Source organism: Thamnophis sirtalis, unplaced genomic scaffold (assembly GCF_051295495.1).
Source record: "Thamnophis sirtalis isolate CommonGarterSnake01/CBP01778 unplaced genomic scaffold, rThaSir2_p1.2 scaffold_12, whole genome shotgun sequence".
In the NCBI taxonomy this organism is placed as follows: domain Eukaryota; kingdom Metazoa; phylum Chordata; class Lepidosauria; order Squamata; family Natricidae; genus Thamnophis; species Thamnophis sirtalis.
The window spans coordinates 35,799,532-35,823,594 of NW_028261392.1; the positions used below are offsets into that span (position 1 = coordinate 35,799,532).

Genomic DNA, 24,063 nt, shown 5'->3' on the forward strand with positions numbered 1-24,063 from the left:
ATATGAAATGGGTTACGCTGTGTGAGATAGAATGACCCAAGCTCACCCAGCTGGCTATCATGCCTAAAGTAGGACTAGCAGGTCTCCTAATTTCTGGTTGGTGCCTTATGCAGTAGACCAGGGGTGTCAAGCTCAAGGCCCGCGGACTGGAACTGGCCTGCAGGGTGCTTAGATCTGGCTTGGGAGGCCACCCTGAAAACAGTGAAGGACTGGCCCATAATGCCCCAGGCCAGCCCAGGTGCTGATCTACAATCTGGTGGAGGCTGGCAGCATGCTAGAGGCTGCTGTGGCAGTCGAAAACAGAGTTCAGGAGGGCTACACATCTGGCTCCCCGAGGTCAAACACACCCCTGATGTGGCTCTCAATGAAATCGAGTTTGAAACCTCTGCACTAAACTGGCCAACCAATAAATTATTGTCCAGAAATACTGCAACATAGAAATTGGAGCCTTTTGGACCAGAGCTTTTAAGTTAGATTGTAAAGCTCATTCAGTGGAATTTGGCTTCTGATTTAAGAAATCCCAGCCATTGATTGCTATGGTAATAATGATTAAAGGCTTCTACACTACTTGATTTATTGTTAAAGGCTAAGTGATCATTTAAGTGTTTTCTATTTGGATCAGAGGTGGGTTGCTGCCTTTTGGTCTGGATCAGGCGAACCAATAATAGCGGTGGCAGGAGGTTCCATGCACCCACCCACCCGGACGCTTCTGCGCATACACAGAGCATTGCACGAGCATGTGAGCATGCCCGAACCAGTAGTAAAAAAATTAGCAACCCACCTCTGATTTGGATATCTTTAAATTTACACATTTTTCCTTCCTTTCTTTTTGCACAGCACCCCAATAAAATTTTAGATGAACTCAAACTTTGGCGGAATATTCCAATTCACACTATATCATTTAACTGTGATGATACTGGAGCTAATCAATTTTTGCATGAACTGGCCAGCAGCACAGGTGGACGATTTCATTACTACCATATTATTCTGACAGATCCTGATTCCCCCAAACCTTTTGAGGTAAGTCTTTAAAAATGGTCCAAGTCCAAATTAAAGGATAGAACTGTAATAGGATAATATCATTATTGGCACCTGATTTTGAGCAAGATATCCTTCATGTACCTACCATCCTGATTGGGTCTATTAAGGAAAAGCTGAAGCAGGATTGGACTTGCTTAGGACCTGGATGAGAAACCTACACGGAAGCTCAGTGCTCATGGTTATCTATGGAATATTGGGTTTGTACATTAGATTGAGAAATAGGAAAACCTCCCAGAAGAAAATAGCAAGAAATATCAATTTTTTTCCAAGTAAACTACATGGATAGTTCTGAAATGACTAGAGGTTGCACTCAACCTGCAGGAGACTGCATAAAAAATAATAATAGGTACTTTAGCTGTATCCCAGAGTTACTGTAAACTATAACTCCACTATTCTTCACCATAGTTGGATGACCAGAATAATAGCTTTAATGAAGATAAATGTCATATGAATTTAATACGAATTTCTTAAACAATTGAAAACTAATCTTTGAGAAAGACACTCAAAAGTATAAGTAAAATACAGAAAAGTTTAGGTATAAAGAGAAAAGAAAAGGTGGGGGAGCAAAAGAGCAAGTATTTTGGCTATTGGGTAGTTTAAAAAAACAAGCAAAAATATTGCCACAAACCGATATTAAGAATCAAGATTTATTAACTGATTCAACACTAGATCAGTTCAATGAAGCAACATTTAAGTGACTTGTACATTTTCTTTTTGATATCATTTTAATTTCTGGATCAAATCATTTTATTTTCTCCACTGAATATAATCTAAGGGGCACTTGAGGAAATTGCTGCTCTATGCATGGCAAAATAGTAAGAAAAAAATTACACTAGATTTTTGGTTTGCCCTGAAGTTTGATGTTTTGGGGATTGATGAAAGCCAAGGGGGTTGCTTAATTAACACATGGAAAGTGTTGATATCAAAACCAAAGTAATATGGTGATAATTAAAATAGTTATTTATTTTAGGGACCGATCCATTATAGCAAGCCAGACTTTCATTTGCATAGTTTTGGGCTATATGGTGCAGTGGTGGGTTCCGGATCCCGGTGCAACTGGTAAGGTGCATCGGGGCCCGATGTCCACCACACGAACATGTGGCACATCTGCACACATGTGCGCACATGTGAACATGTGTCCTTATCTTCTGTGACGCTCTGTGACGTCTCCGCGACGCTCCAACTGTTCGGCGGAGTGTCACGCAGATGCCGTACACTCTGTGCGTGTGCACAGAAGCACCGAAGAGCTCAAATACTGGTAAGGAGTATGGGCGGGAGGGTGGGTCCTCTGGAGCACCGTACCAGAATGGTACCTGGTGCTCCTGGCAGGCACCGGTACGCCCATACTGGGGCGTACTGGTCATAACTCACCACTGATATGGTGCCTACAAAAGGAATTGGTAACTCATGGGCGATTGTGAAAATAACATTATAAAAACCTCTTGCTAAAACATATTCTTTGTGCTCCCGGAATTTGGCTGTTTTTTTGGCAGAAATTTTAATACCTGACCAAGTAACATCATCAGCGCTAGTCGGGTGTCAGTTGTTGAAGTAATGAAATGTTCGCAAGAAATCAATGAAGCTCAGAGGGAATCCACAGTTCAACCCTGAGCTATGTAAATTCTTTTCTGTTGGGGTTACATTTTTATAGTTAAAGAGAGGAAAAAGGCTAAGAAATACCAGGGATCAAGGTTAAGGTTTTTGCTTTCTAGATCCTTTCTCACCTTTAAAAATTATGGAGGAATCTAAAAGAACTTTTAGTTCTATGGGATATATTTATCAATATTTACTGCATTAAAAATTAAAATCCATGCATTCATCAAAAAATTATTGAATCATAACAAATATTAAACCCACTAGATATTAACTAAAATATTTTGCATTCAAAAACCCATATTTTTGAACAAATAAACATGAGGGAGATTATTTTAAAATTTTCAAATATCTTCAATGTCTGGCAAATAATGTTGATGTTGTGGACTCCTCAGAGACCCCCAAGGACCAAGGACCATACTTTAAGAAACACTATAGAAATTTCTCCTTGGGAAATCAGTGCTCAGAAAGAATAGGGGAAGCAATAAAATATTACTTCAAAGCCCGCTTAAAACATAAAGCAGCTGTACCATATATAGATGGTGCCTTGTAATTATTTGCTATTTTTTTTAAAGAAGTTCCCTAGTCTTTGTTTTGCTCAACAATCATAACAAACGTCTTACTTTTTGGCAGTGTGAGGATATATATTTGGTTAGAAGAGAGATAGAACGAGGAGAAAAACAACTGAGCAAAGTACAATCCTTTTACCCTGGTAGCCATTTGATGGATTTGTTTAATGGAGCAAAAAACATTCAAGATAAGTATGTGCTTCTTCTGCCTTTCTTTGTTTCTTCATTCTTCAGCTATGTATTTCATGATTTAACTTGACTAAAATATGCATAGGACAATTTTTGCCACAGTGGTTTCTATTTTGAACAGACAAGGGTAAGGAAGGGGAAAAAAACATTGATGTCAATAAAATCAAGCACTCTGGGAGAAGAAAGAAACAACTAGAAAAAATCAGTGCTTTTATTGTTCAAAACGATAATGAACTGGAAAATATAATACTCCTCTGTAAAACCTCTGGGCATCTTTACTGCTAGTCCTTGACTTACAACAGTTCATTTCGTGACCAATGTTAAAATGGCACTGAAGAAAGTGACTTATGTCCATTTTTCACACTTACAATCGTTGCAGCCATCCCCATGTTGTCAAAATTCAGAAGCTTGGCAACTGACTCATTGATGACGGCTGTGATCCCCTTTTGCAACCTTCTGACAAGCCAAGTCGATAGGGAAGACAGATTCACTTAACAACCATGTTACTAACTTGAACTGCAGTGATTCGCTTAACAACAGTGGCAAGAAAGGTCGTAAAATGGGCCAAACTAACTTAACAACGGCCTCGCTTAGCAATATTGGGCTCTATTGTGGTTATAAGTCGAGGACTACCAATATTGTAGGACAGTCTGATGTGGAGTAAATGTACCTCTATGGGCTTGTCAGTTTCACTCCTTGGAGTTGTTTCTGCTCCTCTGATAGAAACATAGGCTTTCCCTCCGTTTTGCTCTCAGTGTTTTTCCAAGTTGGCAACTTTAAGATGTGTGAGCTTCAACTCTCTGAATTCCCCAGCCAACTCACACTTGTGATGTATGGTGGTTTCCCCCCTGCTCATTATTTGGTAACTTGCTTTGGTTTGCTTCTCTGTCTAAATATCAAGCAATCAGGGATGTATTTGACTCATTGGTCTCCCAGTGACCTAGACACTTCTTTGGGATTAGTATTTATTGTTCATTGCTCTATTATTTGTCTTGTTTATCTTTTTTATTTCAATTTTCAGAGAGAGGGTAATATTTCCAAGATGTTTTATTACCACTTTTTTATTTACATTGTTTGCTATCTCCAAACTGTCTTTTTCCTCCTCTGCAAATGCAGCTGGATTCTCAACGTAACAGAGAATGTACACGTGCCTTCTATTTTTACCTCTTGTATATAAATGTGGATCAGCTTTTTTCAGTTCAAGGCCCAGGCATGGGATATGTCGTCTGGTGGCTGCTTGCTTTAGTCCATATATTGAGTTTTCAGTTCATGTACCAATTTTTCTTTCCCTGGATCTTCAAAACTTTGTTGACCCATGTAGAATAACTGTATTAATACCTAAGTGCTCCACATGCAGTTTTATAAATGTGATTAAATGGAATTCTGAGTCTTGCAAGTTTAACTACTGATGCAAAAACCTCATTGTAATTTTTCCATATTTATAAGTTTAGCCCTTTGTTAGTAACCTAGTACTACAGCATTAAACATTTTTATTAGTGGCATAGCTGATTTTGGCACCACTTCCCCTTTCAGCCTATGTTTCCTTTGCCCTTTCTTTTGTAAGAATCCATGTTTCTATGCATTTTTGTGCAAGATTCCCATTTTTTATGGGAAAAATGATTTAAACTGTTGATAGTTCCTGTATATTTCCCCATTGGCTTCACCACATCCCTTGCTCTAGCCATGCAACACATTCTTGCAATTCCTTTATTAAATCCGTGAGAACTCCATAATTCGAATGCTGAGTCTGTTTCAGACTGTTTGTCAGTAGCCCCTTCTGAATCTGATACTATTTCAGATTCTTCTGACTTACTTTCAGTAACCGCTTCTGAGTGTGCCATGTTATCATTAGCTGTTTTCTCTTGTGTACTTTCTGGGTAGACTCAGATGTTACTAGTAAAATCAGGTTGGTGTGTCTGTGTAGCTATTACATATAGATATTGTAGTTTATCTGAGATTATCCTTCATTAAAATAAATAATGCTGCCTGGATTTACTTTTCCAGTTTTAAAAGTCTAAAATCCTGTAGCCTTTGATATCCCAGCATTATTTCTAATTGGCTTTTATAATTTACTCCTCCCCCCCGCACTCTAGGGATATATGCATAAGGTTGACATCCAAATATCTTTAGATGTGACACGTTTGGTTTGTCCCCCCTCTATAACTCATACGGGTTTTACCTGCACTTTTTGGATGCAGATAAGTAACTGTGTTAAGTGCTTCTCTGCAGAAATCATTGGGTAACCAAGCAAAAGGTGTCTTATCGTGGTTAGCTGGCTTTGATTTTTTGTTTCTGCAACCATATTGTGCTCAGGAATATTAGGCATACATCCTGCTACTCCTCTGATTGCTCTAGGCTGCATAAATTTCCCACTGTATTTTCTTTACATCATGTGCATTTTTAAGGACAATCTCACATTTACACTGCATAGCATAAGCCTTATGTAATCTGCATCCAATTCAGGCATGTATGTGCTTTCTGGAATATTATACACCTTTTGTCATTGTTAGGAATGTAAGCTAACAGTTGGGTTAGCAATATATAAACCATGATGATAGTGCTGTACCTTTAAGTACTGCTGTAAATGTGATTGGTTGCTGTTTCCTCAAGTGGCCATAAGATGGAGCCAGAATGACTATTAGCTCTCTCTGTTAGATGCCGAGCGTTGGATACTGGTTGTAGATGTGGCGTGAATTACTGAGAGTTTTACTACTGTTAGTGACTTTGTGTGCTGAACTGATTATATGATAGTGGACTGTGTTTGTTGGATCACCCCTTAACTGAGAACGTTGATGACTGACTGTCTTAACCGCGTATGACTTGGACTCTGCATACATCTATTTCCACAGAAGTAAAACACTATCTGTTTTTACAATTAAGTGTCTCCGTATGCTGGTTTATGCGTTCTTCCACACCACTCTCACTACGCTTCTCTGCATGCACTCGTTCTCCTAACGGGGAGCTTACCTAACAGTCATTATAATTTATTAGGCATTACTACCTTTTTCACGTTCACCAAAATTCCATTAGCTAAATTAACTTTTTCTTGGTGACATTAATCAAGGCTTTTAAATATAAATGTGTTGCAGGTATATTGAACATGCATTATTCACAGGCAGAAGTCAGTTTTTCTTTTCAAACTATAATCATGATCAATTTCAAATAAACAAGTATTTGCTAACATACATTCTTTGTCTATAGCTTTTTTTTTTTTACAGTCCCTATGCAGGTTCAATTTTTCTTTTAGGATATTTGATCTTGCTATTTCTTTCCATTATGTGAATTTTAGTTCTTTAAAGTCTCTATCACTTTAATATATTCATTACCATTACAATAATGTATGAGTAACATTTCCTTTTTTATTTTGTTTTGAGAAATGCCTTCAACTATGACACTAAGGCATGCTGGTATAGCTCTGATTGCCAAACATTCTAAAAAGAAACTTTACCATGAATTTGGATTAATCTACAATGTATCAACATACAAAATGTATCAACAATATATTTACAATTTTCTGATAACAATCTTATTTCAACAATTTGTTGATTATATCATCAGAAAAGTTCATGCTGTTTCACTTCAATTTTTTTTAAATGGAATGATACTACTATGTTCCCCCAAAATAAGACAGGGTCTTATTTTCTTTCCCTGAAATAAACATTTGGCCTTAGTTTTGGGGAGGTCTTATTATTTTTGAGGTGCAGGAGGAGGCGAGCGTAGTCACCTCATGGCTCCTGCTGTGTTGCAATATTTTCAGGGAGGGCTTATTTTAGTGCATGTGCTCAACAGCCCGATTGGGCTTTTTATCTGGGAGGTCTTATTTTCAGGGAAACAGGGTAATAGCCACTAAACATTTAATCCCTGATAGTTCAAGAGTTATAATTTTTTAAATGTTAAAGTATTATTGTTCATTTCATAGAGTGCCCAAATCTATTGTAACTTAGATTTCCTTTCCTAAAGTACAATGTTGACTCTACCATATGTCATGCTCAACTTCAGGATTATTTTAAATTTAAGTACTATGTTGTCTATCCTCTAAGTAAGTTACCCTGGTTTGGACTTTTTCTGAACATAGCATCTCTAAAATGTCAAAGAGGTCCTATTTTTCAATCAGTGCCTCCATCTTTGTGTTCCAGATGTTGTACTCCTTCCCATCTGTATGAAATGTTCTGGTTCCAGTGTAATAATTTTAAAAAGGTTACTCGCTTTATAAGAGATAAAAAATGTGCCTCAATTAGGACATTCTAAGTTTTAATATCCATAATTTGTGGGCTCTAAAAGCTGGTTCAGCCATATATTTGACCAATGGCCTAAATTGGGATAATTATTTTTAAATAACTGGACTCATCTCAGTGCTCAATATTTAGATATGGTCCATAGCCTTTGGTTGGAAAATGACTTTGGACAGTTTCCAGATTTCCATTTACATCAAGCACACTCCCCATTAATCCTATAACCCAATCAGAACACACATATAAGTTCAGCTAGCAAAAATATAGGTTGAAGCTTATTTTTTAAACATCAACAAATATCAAAATTGTTAATTGGCCAAATGGGACAAAAGGGAGACAAAATTGGGTGAGGGAGACATGAACAACAGGCAAGAAGTACTAAAGGCAGAGAAGACTTAATTCCAGCAATCAATATTAGCAATATTTCTATTTCTGTTTATTTCAGAAGGCATAGAACTTTCCAGAGCACTGAAGGCATTATTGGGAATAAATAGCACAGACAGTCCAAACAGGAAGAATTTTGGGTTATTCCAACTCTAAATCCTTTTATATACCATATTTTTTTGATTATAAAATGCACCAGAGTATAAGATGCACCAAGATTTTGAATAGGCAAATTAAAAGAAAAGTTTTTTCACTCTGCAGACCTCCCCAAAACAGCCCATTTGTCAAAAAAGGGGCATGCATAGCCTTTAGGAGGTTTGTAGACTGCTCCTAGGGGCTGGGGGGCAAAAACGAGCAAAAAACAGCCTGATTTTTGCTCTCCCCAACCCCTAGGAGGACTCTGGAAGCCTCTGAAAGGCTATGCACAGCCATTTTTGCAAAGGGGGCGGGGTTTCAGGAGGCCAAACATGCTGTATTCAGTCTATAAGACAAACCCAGATTTTCACCCTTTTTTTTTGAGGGAAAAAGGTTCATCTTATACTCTTGAAAAATACCGTACATAGCAGTAGCAGAAGAGACCCCACTATTCTATGCTATGAAAAAAACAATACGGTGGATGGGGATGTTGTATTCAACAAAATCTTGATCTGTTTGATTGCAGTTCACTTTTCTGAGAACTTTCACCCAAATATATGTATGTGTGCACTGTGGCCTAGGCAGTGACTTGTCTGTTTCTTAAACAGACAACCCAGACAGACTTTTGCTACAATCCCAGTATCCATACAAGTTGAGGGACTGAACCCCTCACCTCGAGCTAGGCCCTATTCTGCCTTTGAAGAACCTGCATCAGCTTCATCAGAAACCGATATGGCATTCTCTGAGAGTCCAACCACAAAGAAGAGAGTTTTATATGCAGGTAAAGGAAATTACAGGGATTATTCAGTTAAAACATCTCATCTTTTGAGATTTTGAGCATAGATTTTGTCCTACATCACATGTTTCACATGGATGCTCATTGTAACAGTACTTAAGATTCCCAGACTCATGCAATCTATATTAACCAGACAAATCAGGGATCTGAAAAATGACCATTGTGTAAGTGATTTAATAATATCAGAGCTACTGCTTGTGGCCAAGTAGTTTTAGATAGCTCTTTCCTCCTTTGTAGTATGAAGTCTAGAAGAGAAAGTGTTTGCAGATGGAAAGAGTCCCACTTGTAAACATTTTTTCTGATGTTTCTTTATATATTTCTTGTGCATGCACACAACTCTCCCTACAACTTCTCAAGAAAGAAAAAATTAATAGTCACATATTGTAGTGTTCTGTGGGAGATAATGGCAAAAGCCATCTATTTAGAAGCATTTTAGGACTTGTGTCTTAAGATCTATTGTCCTTGGTTATAAAAGAAGAAGAATTATCTCTTAACTTGAAATTTAAAGTACAAATTGAGGAACTGTTGAGGAACTGAGAGCTATTCCGATTCCAGAGTCATTTTCTCATTAACTGGGTTCTTTACTGAATGTTAATATTTACCAATAGCTAAAATAATTGAAAAGTACAGAATAAGTGATAGAAAAACATTTGACTGGGGAAAAAATATTGCCTAAAAATATTAATTATTGGTCATTGTGAGACTCCTTTCCTTATATATGCATATGTGTTAATGTCTTTTGTAGAGCCAACAAAGAGTAGCATGCTTAGAACTCAACGCTATGCAGCCAAGCCTTCTGAACAAAGTCAAGGTGGAAAAAAAGGTAAGTTTTCCAGTTTAGCTTTCTCTCCTATCCACCTAGCCACTCTGCATCAACATATTTAGCAGTTAACCTTCCATGCATATTGTGTCCCTCCTGTGCTCATTTCCCCATGATTTGAGGCAACTATTTGCTTCATAGAGATAGGTTGACTTAATTGGATAACAAATAGCATTTGGTGCTTATTGCTGGATGGATTTTTTTTAATCGACTGCATTTTTATTCAATCTTTCTTCCATTGAGAACTGAGCATGCTCATTTCTATTCATTTTATCCTGGAAACATTGCTATGAGTGATTTAAGGTGAGAGATGGCTGATCAAGGGCACCATTGAATGAATATTTGAATCTGTTTTAAGCCAGGACAATGTCACATTTTAATCCTATATTTATTCTGTTTCAATGTTGATGTCTTATTGTGTGATATCTTTGTACACTCCAATAGTTGACTTACTTCCTTTAACCTGAAATGCATCTGGGTTTCTCTTAGTTTGTTCCCCTGAACATTGTTGGTGAAGCTGCCTAAATGGTAGTACTGCTTTCACACACTGTAGCTTTCTCTCATATTAAACTTATTTCATCTCCTAGCCCAGATTTTATTCTGCTGAACTCGAATGTTTGATCATCCAAGTAAACAACATTGACACTATAAAACATTTTTTAAAATTTCCCCTACAGAACAGAAGAGCCCAAAAGTTGAACAAAAGATAAAGGATGAGTAAGTATATATGCAATAAAAAAGAAGAGGTTCCTTCTTTTGAGAATAAACCATCATTATTGGGGTGGTCACGATGTGTTTCTTTCATTCTCTCTTTTAAAAAGCTCTTTGGATATCCCTTCAGCTGAATGGCTAAAGACTCACGGTTTGGTTGCTAAGAGACTTACCCTAATGGATGCCTTATCCCCAACAGCAGTTTCTCGTACAACAACTTATGTTCCAATTTTAGATAAACATGTCGTTTCCAAAGTATTTGATGATGTAAGTCTTTGTGCTTTTTTTGTGCTGCTTTTAAAACATTACATTCTCTACTATTCTAGTCACAGACTGCAATCAGATCTACCATGTCTATTCTTTCATTTTAATTGTGGCAGAATGTAGCACACGTAAGAGTATCTAGGAATATTTTCTTATAAATGTTGCCTATGTTGTGCGGTTATTATGTTTTGGACCACCTTTTTGGTTTCTCCAGATTAATGGTATGCCTTTCCAAAGAAGATGGTAATACAGTGGCTTATTGACAAGAGTAGCAATAGCAATAGCACTTAGACTTACATATTGTTTCAAGTGGTTTACAGATCAGCATATTGCCCCCAATAATCTGGGCCCTCATTTTATCAACCTCAAAGGATGGAAGGCTAAGTCAACCTTGAGCCAGTCAGGATTGAACTGCTGGCAGTCGGCAGAATTAACCTGCAATACTACGTTCTAACCACTGTGCCACCACAGAGTAAGAAGTTAATTGGTGAAGTTGTGTTCAGAAGAATGCAACAGGGAAAGGTTGGTGCCTGCATTATGTGGGTAACAGTGTACAGCACTGAATGTTAAAAATGGTGGCCACAAATAGCATTCTGCCTTTGCATGTAATAAGCTCGCTAGAATATGGTTCATTAAATGTGTAATGATCTTTGAGAGCAATAATAGCAACCACACATTGTCTCAATTTAAGCTAACAATAAAACTAGTAAATGCTGTTATGAGATTTGCAACAGTTCTATTACATTCTTTCTTTCTTTTTGCAATATTTTTAAAGTGCTCCATAATTTGAGATAGTAATTTATATTTTATTGTTACTCCAATTAAGCTACTGCTTACATCAACTTACCTGATGCTCATTTAGTTGCTACATGAATACCAAGCAAATGTGTGTTGCCTTTTTTTTGTTAAATAAAATGGATCTTTTCCTTTATGGTGCTTGGTCAGTTTTATTAGTTATTAATATGAATTACTTTTAGTTGTTGTCAGGCTTTTAATGTCATTTTAAACTGTACTAAGGATTTTGTTAAACAGGAGTGTGTAATATCCGTAAGAGTCTAATAAACGTTAGATTACATGGGAAAGCAGCGAGATTCGATTCCAAGGTCATTAGATATAGGAATAAATATTTTGTTGTATTCCGCTACAGATATTCCCTTTCGCCCATGTGAGCAGTGATAAGAAATGTGTCACCCTGCTTAATCCTCAAGCAGTAGATCTTCATGTCTATAGAAAGAAGGTGCAAGAAGCAATAAAAATATATGAAAGGCAAGTCTAATTATAGGATTTAACCTACTGGATATTTTTCTGGCATGAGAACTCAAGATTGATGGGCCTTTATGAATAAATGATTATTATTGAAGAATAGTTTATGTTAATGTTCTGTTCTACACTGACCAGAATCTTTTGACTGGATGCGGGATGTTGTTGTTGTTTGTAAATATTGATTGATCAGGATGATTCCCACACCCAGAAAGAGGAAGTACCTACATCTAATGTCCTCATTTGTGACAGATATCTTGATATTGGCTCAATATTTGTTGTGGCTGTGTTGTACTATTATGAATCTAGTGGGGTTTTCTTTAAGCAAAATATTTTTGAGAGAGGCAGCTTTGTGAGCTGTTTAGCAAAACCAAAAGAGTTTTGTGATTTCTGGAGGTGGGGCTTGACATTGCTATGACACGACATGCAATCTTGGAGCTCCAGGATTTCTGTCGATATCTCTGCTGCTGGACGGTCCTTTTGGACCTAAAACGTCCCGGTGTTAGAAAAGGGCATGTCCTGCTGATCTCAGGGGCATTGCAAAGCCCCTGATCAATCCAGGAGAAGCTCTTTTTTCCAGCTACAAGAGAAGCAGCCATTGAGGCTGCACAAGGTTGGAACAGCCCCTGAACGGAAAGAAAGCAGGAGAGAGGGAGTGTTGAAATGGTGAGATAAATTTTACTATTAGAAAAGAGAACACCCAAAAAAACTTTAAATTGAAGACAGAAGAGAGTAAGCGGCAGATTAAGCCTGTATTAAAATTAGTGTGTTATCTATCTTTCTTTAACTTCGTTTTTTTTAATGGATGGAATTCTTACAAATGCCTCACACTTTTTAAATTGTACTGGTCTCTTTTTTCCTTCTTCTTCTATTTTTCCTCATTTTTTGTATCTGTGGATAAAGAATCTCTTTCTTTTCAATGTTCAGTTCGATTTTACCCTTTAACATTTTTTTTCTCAAGTCCGGAACAAAGAAAGGGGTAAAAGCAGAGGAAAAAGAAATAACACTGCCGCCTAGAGGCTGGAGGCTTGGAAGCACTACTTTCTTTGAACATTTGATATAAAATCCTTGATTTTGTTTATTGAAAGGGACAATGGGAAGAGCATGATTTGTTTATACAGGTGCTCTTTTGGAGTACTATCAGTAGCTGGACTGGAGTAAAGAGAAAGCCTTGACTTGAAAGATTACAGTGAATTTGTTTGAAACCCATCAATAAGCCTTGGATGTTTTAGTGGCAGTGCTTACAACCTGGAAAAATGGCACAACATGAAGAAGAAAAGGAATTAACATTACAAATAATTGTGTTAGAAATTCAAAAAGTACTAATAAGTACAGAGAACACTGAAAAGAGATGAGATTATAGAACAAAGAATAGAAAGAATGGAGGGAAGAGTTGAGAATACTTACAAAACGATGATGAAATTTGAGGATACTCAAAAAATTGCAGAAAAATATGAACAAAGTGATAAGAAAATTCAAACTCAGACTTCAAAACATGGAAGAGAAAAGGGAGAAAATCTGGCAGAAATAATGAGAGTTTGGCTGAAGCACCAGTGATAACTAAAGACAAGCTGATGGAAGGAACAGATGGAGGGTTTCGAGTCTTTACAAAATATGCAATGAGCAACAAGTTGCCAAGAGAAGTCCACATAAGACTTATTAAGAAAACAATTAGAATTCAGATTTTACAAATGGCAAGAGATATTGGACTGAACTACTACTGGAAGGATACAGGATAATGAAATGAAATGTCACAAATAAAAATTAAGTTGAACTTAGTTACATTTTGAGTATTATGTATGACAAAGTAATAATAATTATAGTCAAATAAATGATTAACAATGATAATAATGCATTTATATACGCTAGATTGATAATATGAAATTTTATATAAACTGTAAGTGAGGACTATGGAGATGTTGTTGAAAAGCTTTGTTACAAAAGAATAACAATTCTATATAGAATAGAATATAAAGATGTATTACCATTGGATGATTTCAGGATGTTAAAATACCATAATATAAATTACTTTACTTTAAATTTAGCATACTTCACATAAAAGGATGTAATAATAACTATACTCAATGAATGCTTAATAATAATAATTGTATACATATATATTAGAATGATGATATGAATGATGGAATGTGCTGTAATGAGTAAGTTGACATATGAAATTAGGGAACAAGAAGATAAACAATTTTAGAGGATATGGGATTTATTTTATCAGTGGTCAGATAAAAAAACACATGGAATTGAAAATTACTAGATAATGTTACCAATACCAAAATAATAGAATGATTTAGAGCAGGATATAAAAATACTTTATTATTGGATATATTGAAGATGATGTAATGAATTATTATAATAAATGAACCCATATTTAGAATACCTCATTTAAAATGAAGAAATAATAGTGATAGTCAAATATATTAGATATATTAGATTTTACAACCCCCGGTATGCCCAAATATGGGAGGAAGATCACTACTTCCATTCTCTGTCCTTCGGCTCGTCACAAGAGACCATCCAGGCAGAAACCCAATATTTTTACTGTTACAAATACAACAAAACACACACACACACACACACACACACACACACACACATGTTGTATTTGTGCTGATAAATAAATAAATAAAAATAAATAAAATTTGTGCTTATTTATCAGGGGGACTTTAAATATATATATATTGGGGGATGTATGTATGTATGTATGTATGTATGTATGTATGTATGTATGTACGTACGTACGTACGTACGTAGGTACATACGTACGTGTGTGTGTGTTTGTGCTGATTAAATATATATATATTTAAGTCACAACCCCTGGTATGCCCAAATATGGGAGGAAGGTCACACTTCCACTCTCTGTCTTCGGCTCGTCACAAGAGACCATCCAGACAGAAACCCAATATTTTTTACTGTTGCCTTTTTATTACATTTGTTATATTAGATTTATTTATTTATCAGCATAAATATAACATATATATATATATATATATATATATGATTGACAATACGTGACTTTATATAAAGTTTAAGTGATGACTATGGAAAGGATGCACAAAAACCTTGTAACCAATTGACACACTGTACGCAATGGAAGATATTTTTTATGTAAAAAAAAAGAGTTTTGTGATTTCTGAAAGACCAATGTTTTTATTTTCCTGTGAGTTTTTGAAGACCACAGTCCACATCAAATGTGAATTTTCTTGAGGTAGATTTCTCTAGGACAGGCCTAAGAGTCAGAAAGGTTATCCTTGACACCAGTGGTGGGATTCAATACTTTTTACTACCAGTTCTGTGGGTGTGGCTTAGTGGGCATGACTTGGTGGGCATGGCTTGGTGGGCATGGCAGAGGAAGTTTACTGCAAATTCTCCATTTCCCCCCAATCAGCTGGCACTTGGGAGGCAGAGAATAGATGGCGGCAGGGCCAGTCAGAGGTGGTATTTACTGGTTCAGAAAGGTTATCCTTGACACCAGTGGTGGGATTCAATTTTTTTTACTACCAGTTCTGTGGGTGTGGCTTGGTGGACATGACTTGGTGGGCATGGCTTGGTGGGCATGGCAGGGGAAGTTTACTGCAAATTCTCCATTTCCCCTCAATCAGTTGGGACTTGGGAGGCAAAGAATAGATGGGGGCAGGGCCAGTCAGAGGTGGTATTTACTGGTTCTCCAAACTACTCAAAATTTCCACTACCAGTTCTCCAGAACTGGTCAGAACCTGCTGAATACCACCTCTGCTTGACATCTCCTGTTAAACTGTTGGGTGATGGAAGACCTCAGTCAATGGAAAGCCATTGCCGGGCACAAAGAGAATTCATGAGCTCATTCTTTTAGTTTATTCATTGCCTTGGAACAAGTGGGTTGCCCTCTGAAAGATTGTCTCATTTATCTTTATAGGCGCCTTGACCAAATTGTTTGGAAAGCATTACCACAGAAGGAAAAAGAGAAGTAAGATACCACATTTTGTTTCCTTTACCAGATGTTAATAGTCAAAAGTGTTAATGGGGTGAATGTACCTAACAGTTACCTTATTTAGAACACACCCTAGGTATTAAGAACATTTGTATATCTTCAGCACTTCCCACATTCATATCGGATTGGGGGATGAAAATTATATGGAAATTCTGTCTCTGCTGCTTTATGAATTATTGTTGTTTTCATGCATCAAAACCATCACTTGATGCTTCTCCAGAACTGGGAAAAAAACTTTTTTTCTAACTCATCTCAATAGAAGTGCATTCAACCTGTCTTGAAAACATAATAGGTTCATAGTAGATACTTAATAAATTAACCTTAAGTGCCATTAATTATAATGTAAAGTAAAAAGCAGGAGTTTGTCACTCTGTGCGCTCACACAATGAATTCTCATACTGAAAACTACTCAATGATAGCAAGTTAATGGGATCAAATGGAACCTCACTGATTGCTTATGTCATTCTAGTTGCCGTAGTTCTGTATGACAATTTGCAGTGAATCAACAGATTTCTATGCAGGACAAAGCAAGAAAATGCATTTGGCCTTGGGCTTTCATGCCATGACTTTAATTTTTTAATGATTGAGTTCTACATGGTCATCTTTGCAGTACTGTGTATCTGTTTTCCATGCTCTTTTAAGGCCAATAGATTTTTATTCAAAGTGTTGCTGCATCAGCTGCATGGTATAGGACAGTGATGGGCAACCTTTTTGGCGTGGTGTGTCAAAAATCGGCAAAAAATCGAGCATAACTCGCGTTGTGTGTCACTTCGACAAAAACATAATTTTGTGCAATTTATAGTTTAAACTACAAAAATGTATAATTGCAATATATAATTGTATTTAATAAACCAAAAACAAATTATTTAATATACCTGCTTAGTAACTTCTTTGTTCATCAGTCGATTTCGTATGTTGCCCTTGATATTATTGAACTTGTTTGGGGTGCCGTGAACCAGGGCTGTGGAGTCGGCTGCTTCCAGCTCCACGTCCTCATCAACATGCCGCTCCAGCCCGCCCCTGCTATGAATATTCCTAGTGACGCGAGGGCGAAGAATATGAATATTCATAGCGGGGGCGGGCCGGAGCAGCATGTTGATGAGGACATGGAGCTGGAAGCAGCAGACTCCACAGCCCTGCCGTGAACTGAGATAAGTGTGGTGCGGTCGTAACCGACAGTCCCAGGAGTAGACTCTCTGTGCCGGCCTGACTGGAGAGAGGCGCGCACTGTTCCCACGCTCCTCTCCTGCGGGTCCTCCCTTGCCGCGCTGATGACGTGTGTGCGCACGGCACGCACGCCTTACCAGCAGCCCCTGCGCTCAGAAAGGGGCGGCGGCGATACAGTAAGTGAGTGTGGGCGGGGGAGATCACACGTCCCGCCCCCCCCGTTCCTCCAGCACAGATTCTTTCATCCTCGGCGGCCGTGCAGGAGCCGAGGATGAATCGCATGAAATCCTGTGCGTGTCACCCCAAATGGCTACGCGTGTCAGCACTGACACGTGTGTCATAGGTTCGCCATCACTGGTATAGGATGCAGTAAGGTTTGGAGAGTGAATGTTTGAGTTGTGGAGATGGTCCATTATGGGGTTAATATAGACTTTGAAAAAGAGCGGCCAGTATGCATCCTTCTTTGATGCCTTTCTCAGTTTTAATGGCACTAGTGAGAGTCCCTGGATGGTTAGCTGTTATTTAATTCTTGAGTGAGGTCCCTTCAAACATCTTATGTTTTAAAGTAGATTTTAGTCATTCAAGGTAGCCTCCAGTTTTTCCACAATTTAGCTGAGGATATGGAATCAAATAATACCTTGAACACTATGAAAAGGGTATAAAGGGAGATTGTGTTGCAGGAAAAATATTTTTTCAATGAACTTATGGAGTACTAGGCATTTTTCAGTGGTGGATCAGCCTTCCCTAAAGCCCAACTTGCTTCTCTACAATTATGTTTTCTTGTTTCAGCCAGCCTGGGAATTTCCATTACAGGTGTCTTCCACAGAATTTGCTGACTGCCTTGAGGAGGTTGATTGGTTTATAATTAGGAGGATCATCCTCTCTCCCTTTTTTAATATGTAGGGACAATCGCAAGCCCCTAGTTCTTGAGGATATGCCCATAGATGTCAACGCAAATAAATAGTGAGGCCAGAGTGGGTCCTCAGAAGTCCACATTGTTTTTAATGGCCTTTGGACTCTTTGAAGCATCACAGTCCAAACCAAGAACTCAAAGGTACTTTCTCAAAATAAAATGGTAGAGGGAGGTGGGGTGTCTGTTCATACCAACAGCTGCTTTCTCTGCAAACTTCTTGTTGTCCTTTGCTATCTGCTGTCTCACACTACCTTTATTTGTAACACCCCCCACCTGCCCTTTCAACAGAGCAATCTTTAGCTTTGCTTAGCTCAGCTTAGTCCCGAGTCTGCATGTAGCTTACTTACAAAGAAGGTGGTGTTTTTTCTTCATCACAATGAGAGAGACTGAAATTGTTCAGGAAGGTCTGTCTCTTCTGTTGGTCCCTGAATCTGGCATCTGCTGAACAGGCCAGTCTTGACTGTGAGAAGGCTAGAATCTCAGTATCCATAGTCATTTCCCTTTCTGTCTTTTTAAAGGCTAATATAAGTGGAGACTGTGAAGCCCTGAAGTTGAGCAGCCCTGGAAGAATATGACTCTCATTAAGTTTCCATTACTCATTAGGGAATTCTGTCTTCAGTGTCTCCTCATCAGTTCTTCTTCTCAGGGCAGGTCCAGCGTACATGTAACCTGATGCAGATACAGCTTTGACATTTTTATTTCTATTCTTTTGACTGATCAGAGCTGTGTATCTGGTGTAACAACAGAATCCTTAAAGTGATTTCTCAGATTCCAGTTTGTAAAGACATGTCTAGGGGCTACACTCAGCTGCATAAATTTGGAGAACTTAGAGATGGAACTCACATTGTAACTTTTCATTGCCACCTGGTGGTGGATAAGTCAACTGGTCAATAAGTCAGTAATCATTTTGGAGAAAATACAGTAATGCAGTGAATTCCAACCTTGGCAACTTTAAGACTTGTGGACTTCAACTCCCAGAGTTCCTCAGCCAGCAAAGCTGGCTGAGGAACTCTGGGAGTTGAAGTCCACAGGTCTTAAAGTTGCCAATGTTGGAGACCACTGCAGTAATGCACTTGAGAGGTCCACATTATGTGTGTTTCAGACATCAAAAATCCTTTCTTGAACTCAAAAACACTTAGGCAGTAGCTGCATTAGGGATGCACAAATCTAAGTAGCCATAACAGAGATGAATTATTAGGTTCTCATCTAGTGATTATTAGGTCAGCAGTCCTTGAAAAAGAGTAAGAAAAGAAAAGGATTGGCTTGGAGAGCTTGGGCGTTACAATCACCACTCTGCCACACATTTGGTGTTTGGCAGTTGGTGCAGGTTCTTACATTGTTGATGATCTCACTTAAATCAGGAAAGGCCCTCAATAATTGTTCTTACATGGAGGAGCTATATGAACAGCAGAATAGCATGCTAGAATCAAAATTATATAAAGTGTTAATACCATTCTATGATGCTTTGGTAAAACCATACTTGGAATACTGCATCCAGTTTTGATCACCAGGATGTAAAAAAGATGTTGAGACTCTAGAAAGAGCACAGAAAAGAGCAACAAAGATGATTAGTTTTTTTAGTTTTAGTTTTATTGCAGATTTATATGCCGCCCTTTTCCCTGAGGGGACTCAGGGCGGCTTACAACAATGAAGGGAAGGGAGTGCAAGACAAGACTTAAAAAGAAAAGAAACGTGATTAAAGGAAATTGGTCATAAAAACACAACATTCACTCAACATTCGGGCGGGGTGAGAGTAATCCTATCCCCAGGCCTGACGGGATAGCCAGTTCTTGAGGGCTGTGCGGAAGGCCTGGACTGTGGTGAGGGTACGGATCTCCACGGGGAGGTTGTTCCATAATGTCGGAGCTGCAACTGAGAAGGCTCTCCTCCGCGTAGTCGCCAGTCGGCACTGACTGGCGGATGGAATTCGGAGGAGGCCTACTCTGTGCGATCTGATGGGACGCAGGGAGGTAATTGGCAGGAGGCGGTCTCTCAAATAGTCAGATCCACTACCATGGAGCGCTTTATAGGTGGTAAGTAAGACCTTGAAGTGCACCCGACGATCAACAGGTAGCCAGCGCAGCTCACGGAGGATTGGTGTTATATGGGCGAACCGTGGTGCGCCCATGATCACTCGCGCGGCCGCGTTCTGGACTAGCTGAAGTCGCCGGATGCTCTTCAAGGGCAGCCCCATGTAGAGCACATTGCAGTATTCCAGCCTAGAGATCACAAGGGCTCGAGTGACTGTTGTGAGAGCCTCCCGGTTCAGGTAGGGCCGCAACTGGCGCACCAGGCGAACCTGGGCAAATGCCCCCCTGGTCACAGCCGACAAATGGTGGTCAAAGCTCAGCTGTGGGTCCAGGAGGACTCCCAAGTTGCGGACCCTATCTGAGGGGGATAAATTTTGCCCCCCCAGCCTGATTGATGGAACGTTAACCAAATTTTTGGGAGGGAAACACAACAGCCATTCGGTCTTTTCCGGGTTGAGTACCAGTTTGTTAGCTCTCATCCAGTCTTTAACAGCCTCAAGGCCCCGGTTCATCACGTCCACCGCTTCATTGAGTTGGCACGGGGCGGACAGATACAACTGCGTATCGTCCGCATATTGATGGTACTTAATCCCGTGCCTCCGAATGATCTCGCCCAGCGGTTTCATGTATATGTTAAATAGTAGGGGGGACAGAACCGAGCCCTGCGGCACCCCATAGGTTAGGGGCCTCGGGGACGATCTCTCCCTCCCCACCAACACCGACTGCGACCTGTCCGAGAGGTAGGAGGAGAACCACTGTAAGACAGTGCCGCCCACCCCCACCTCCCGCAGTCGTCGCAGAAGGATACCATGGTCGATGGTATCGAAAGCCGCTGAGAGGTCAAGGAGAACCAGGATGGACGCATAGCCTCCATCTCTGGCTCTCCAGAGATCATCGGTCAATGCGACCAAAGCGGTTTCAGTGCTGTAACCGGGCCTGAAGCCAGACTGGAAGGGGTCAAGATAGTTAGCTTCCTCCAAGGTACGCTGAAGCTGTAAGGCCACCACCTTCTCAACAACCTTCCCCAGAAAGGGGAGGTTGGAGACTGGACGATAGTTGTTAAGAACTGCTGGATCCAAGGACGGTTTCTTCAGGAGGGGCCTCACCACCGCCGCCTTAAGTGCGGTGGGGAGGTGTCCCTCCCGAAGAGAGGCGGTAACAACCGCCTGGATCCAGCCTCGTGTCACCTCTCTGCTGTTGGCAGTCAGCCAAGAGGGACACGGGTCCAGTATGCAGGTGGAGGAACTCACAGCTCGCATAGCCTTGTCCACATCCCCAGAGGCAACATCCTGAAACTCAACCCAGAGATGGTCTACCAAGTTATTCCCCTGTGTCCCGGCTGGATCTGCAGGGGTGGAGTCCAGTTCCGATCGAAACCGAGCAATTTTGTCCGCCAAGAACTGACTATATTCCTCAGCCTTTCCCTGTATGGGGTTCCCCGTCTCCCTCCTATTTAGGAGGGAGCGGGTTATCCTAAACAGGGCGGCTGGGCGAGACTCGGCGGACGCTACCAAGGAGGCAATGTGTGATCTTTTGGCAGTTCTCAATGCCCAAATATACTCCTTGGTGCAGGCTGTCAACAATGCTCGGTTCGATACGGACCTATCGGATCTCCACCGGTGCTCTAGGCGTCTCCTCCGGCGCTTTATCTCGCGGAGCTCCTCGGTGAACCAAGGGGGTCTCCGCGAGCTGCTGACCCGGAGGGGCCGTAGTGGCGCAATTCGGTCTAGAGACTCCGATGCCGCCGAGTGCCAGGCGGCAGCAATAGTCTCCGCCGAACTGTGGGCGAGAGCATCTGGAATGACCCCGAGCTCCGTCTGGAACCTAACAGGGTCCATCAGTCGCCTGGGGCGGAACCACCTGGTCGGTTCCTCCTCCCTACGGTGGGGGTTTGGCCTCCGGAAGTCTAGCCTCAGTAGGTAGTGGTCTGACCACGACAGGGGAATGATCTCATTTCCCCTCAGACCAAGATCATAACTCCACTGCTCCGAGAGGAATACGAGGTCGAGTGTATGTCCTGCCAAGTGGGTAGGGCCTCGAATTACCTGGGTCAGGCCCATGGCTGTCATGGAGGCCATGAACTCCTGCGCTCCATCAGAGTGTTCACCGAGCGAAGGCAAATTGAAGTCCCCCAGAACCATTAGTCTAGGGAACTCAATTGCTAGCTCGGCTATTGACTCGAGGAGCGCAGGGAGGGCCGCTGCAACGCAGTTGGGAGGCAGGTACGTTAGCAGCAAACCCGCTTGACCCTTGAGGTCCAACTTCACTAGCAGGGACTCACACCCGACAAGCTCCGGAGCAGGGATCCTACGAGGAGCTAAAGACTCCCGGACTACAATAGCCACACCGCCACCCCTTCCCTGGGCTCTCGGCTGATGAAGCACCTGAAACCCGTCTGGGCACAGCTCTACGAGGGGGACTCCTCCCTCCGTGCCCAGCCATGTTTCAGTAATACATGCCAGGTCTGCCCCCTCGTCTACAATCAAGTCCCGGACGAGGGGAGCCTTATGGATAACAGACCTGGCATTTAGCGACAGCAGCCTGAGACCAGGGTCCTGATCGCTCACGCCATCTGACCTTGGAGTGGGACTCATAGGGCCGGAAGGAGGGATCTCTGCAATATAGCGAACCCTCCTTCCCCTATAATGGCCAGCCCTAAAGTCCCCGCCATATCTGCCTCTCCCTGTTATGACCGCAATGCTCCGACTCTCTCCCGTGGGCATAATTCCCCCAACCACCCCAATGGCCCCCGCTTGGCCCGCCAGGTCCTCCGAATCAGGCATACTCAGACACTCACACAGGCAATCCCCACAGTATAATTAAAACACAAAAGAATACAGCAATAATAGTACTAAAAGTGGGTCTTTCATACTAACTCATTCAGTCCCACGCACTCAACATACCCATTTAAAATTGCGCAACACAGAATTTAAAATTATAAGATTAGGGGACTGGAGGCTAAAACATATAAAGAACAATTGCTGAAATTGGTTAGGTCTAGTTTAATGAAAAGAAGGACTAGGAGTAACATGCTAGCATTGTTCCAATATCTAAATAGGAGCCGAGGTGGCGCAGTGGTTAAATGCAGCACTGCAGGCTACTTCAGCTGACTGCAGTTCAGCAGTTCGGCTGTTCAAATCCCACCAGGCTCAAGGTTGACTCAGCCTTCCATCCTTCCGAGGTGGGTAAAATGACGACCCGGATTGTTGTTGGGGGCAATATGCTGACTCTGTAAACCGCTTAGAGAGGGCTGAAAGCCCTATGAAGCGGTATATAAGTCTAACTATTGCTAAATATTTTGCCATAAAGAAGAGGGAGTCAAGCTATTAGGTACCTGAAAGCAGGATAAGAAGCAATGGATGGAAACTAATCAAGAAGAGAAGCAACCTAAAACTAAGGAGAAATTTCCTGACAGTTAGGACAATTAATCAGTGGAATGACTTGCCTCCAGAAGGTGGGTGCTCCAATACTGGAAGCTTTTAAGAAGAGATTGAACAACCATTTGTCTGAAACGGTATAGGGCAGGGATGTCAAACTCATGTTGTCATGGTGGTGTCACGTGATGTATCAGAACTTTCTACACCTTCGCTAAACTTGGCATTTGACATCCCTGGTGTAGGGCTTCCTTCCTGAGCAGGAGGTTGGACTAGAAGATCTTGAAGGTCCCTTCCAACTCTGTTACTCTGCTCCCATTCCAAATGCATACTGACAGCACTTTGTGGGGCAGCATGATTTATGCCATGGTGATTTCTTCCCAATTTTTAGTTGGAAAGGAAACATAGTGATGGAGCTATGGGGGAGAGCCCTAGAATGTTCCAAGTTATCTGGAGCAAATGCAAGAAAAGGTGAGCATGGAAACAATAGGAATCTTTTAACTAACAGATACTCTCCTCTAGGAAAAATACACACTTGATACAGTTAATATATATAATTGATTTTGGAATGCTGGTAGCATAAATCATATAAATAATAATACA

At 40.5% G+C, this 24,063-nt stretch overlaps 1 protein-coding gene across 2 annotated transcripts in view; it reads left to right on the forward strand.

The window, feature by feature from the left end:
• The window catches only part of VWA3B (von Willebrand factor A domain containing 3B), a 98,930-nt gene that overhangs the window by 51,485 nt on the left and 23,382 nt on the right, over window positions 1-24,063 (forward strand). For both annotated transcript variants that reach the window (XM_087726636.1, XM_087726637.1), the window contains exons 15-22: window positions 838-1,020; window positions 3,268-3,395; window positions 8,752-8,924; window positions 9,685-9,762; window positions 10,437-10,476; window positions 10,581-10,737; window positions 11,882-12,000; window positions 15,902-15,952. In XM_087726636.1, coding sequence (XP_087582762.1) covers window positions 838-1,020; window positions 3,268-3,395; window positions 8,752-8,924; window positions 9,685-9,762; window positions 10,437-10,476; window positions 10,581-10,737; window positions 11,882-12,000; window positions 15,902-15,952 — 929 coding nt within the window. The remainder of the gene's footprint in view (window positions 1-837; window positions 1,021-3,267; window positions 3,396-8,751; window positions 8,925-9,684; window positions 9,763-10,436; window positions 10,477-10,580; window positions 10,738-11,881; window positions 12,001-15,901; window positions 15,953-24,063) is intronic.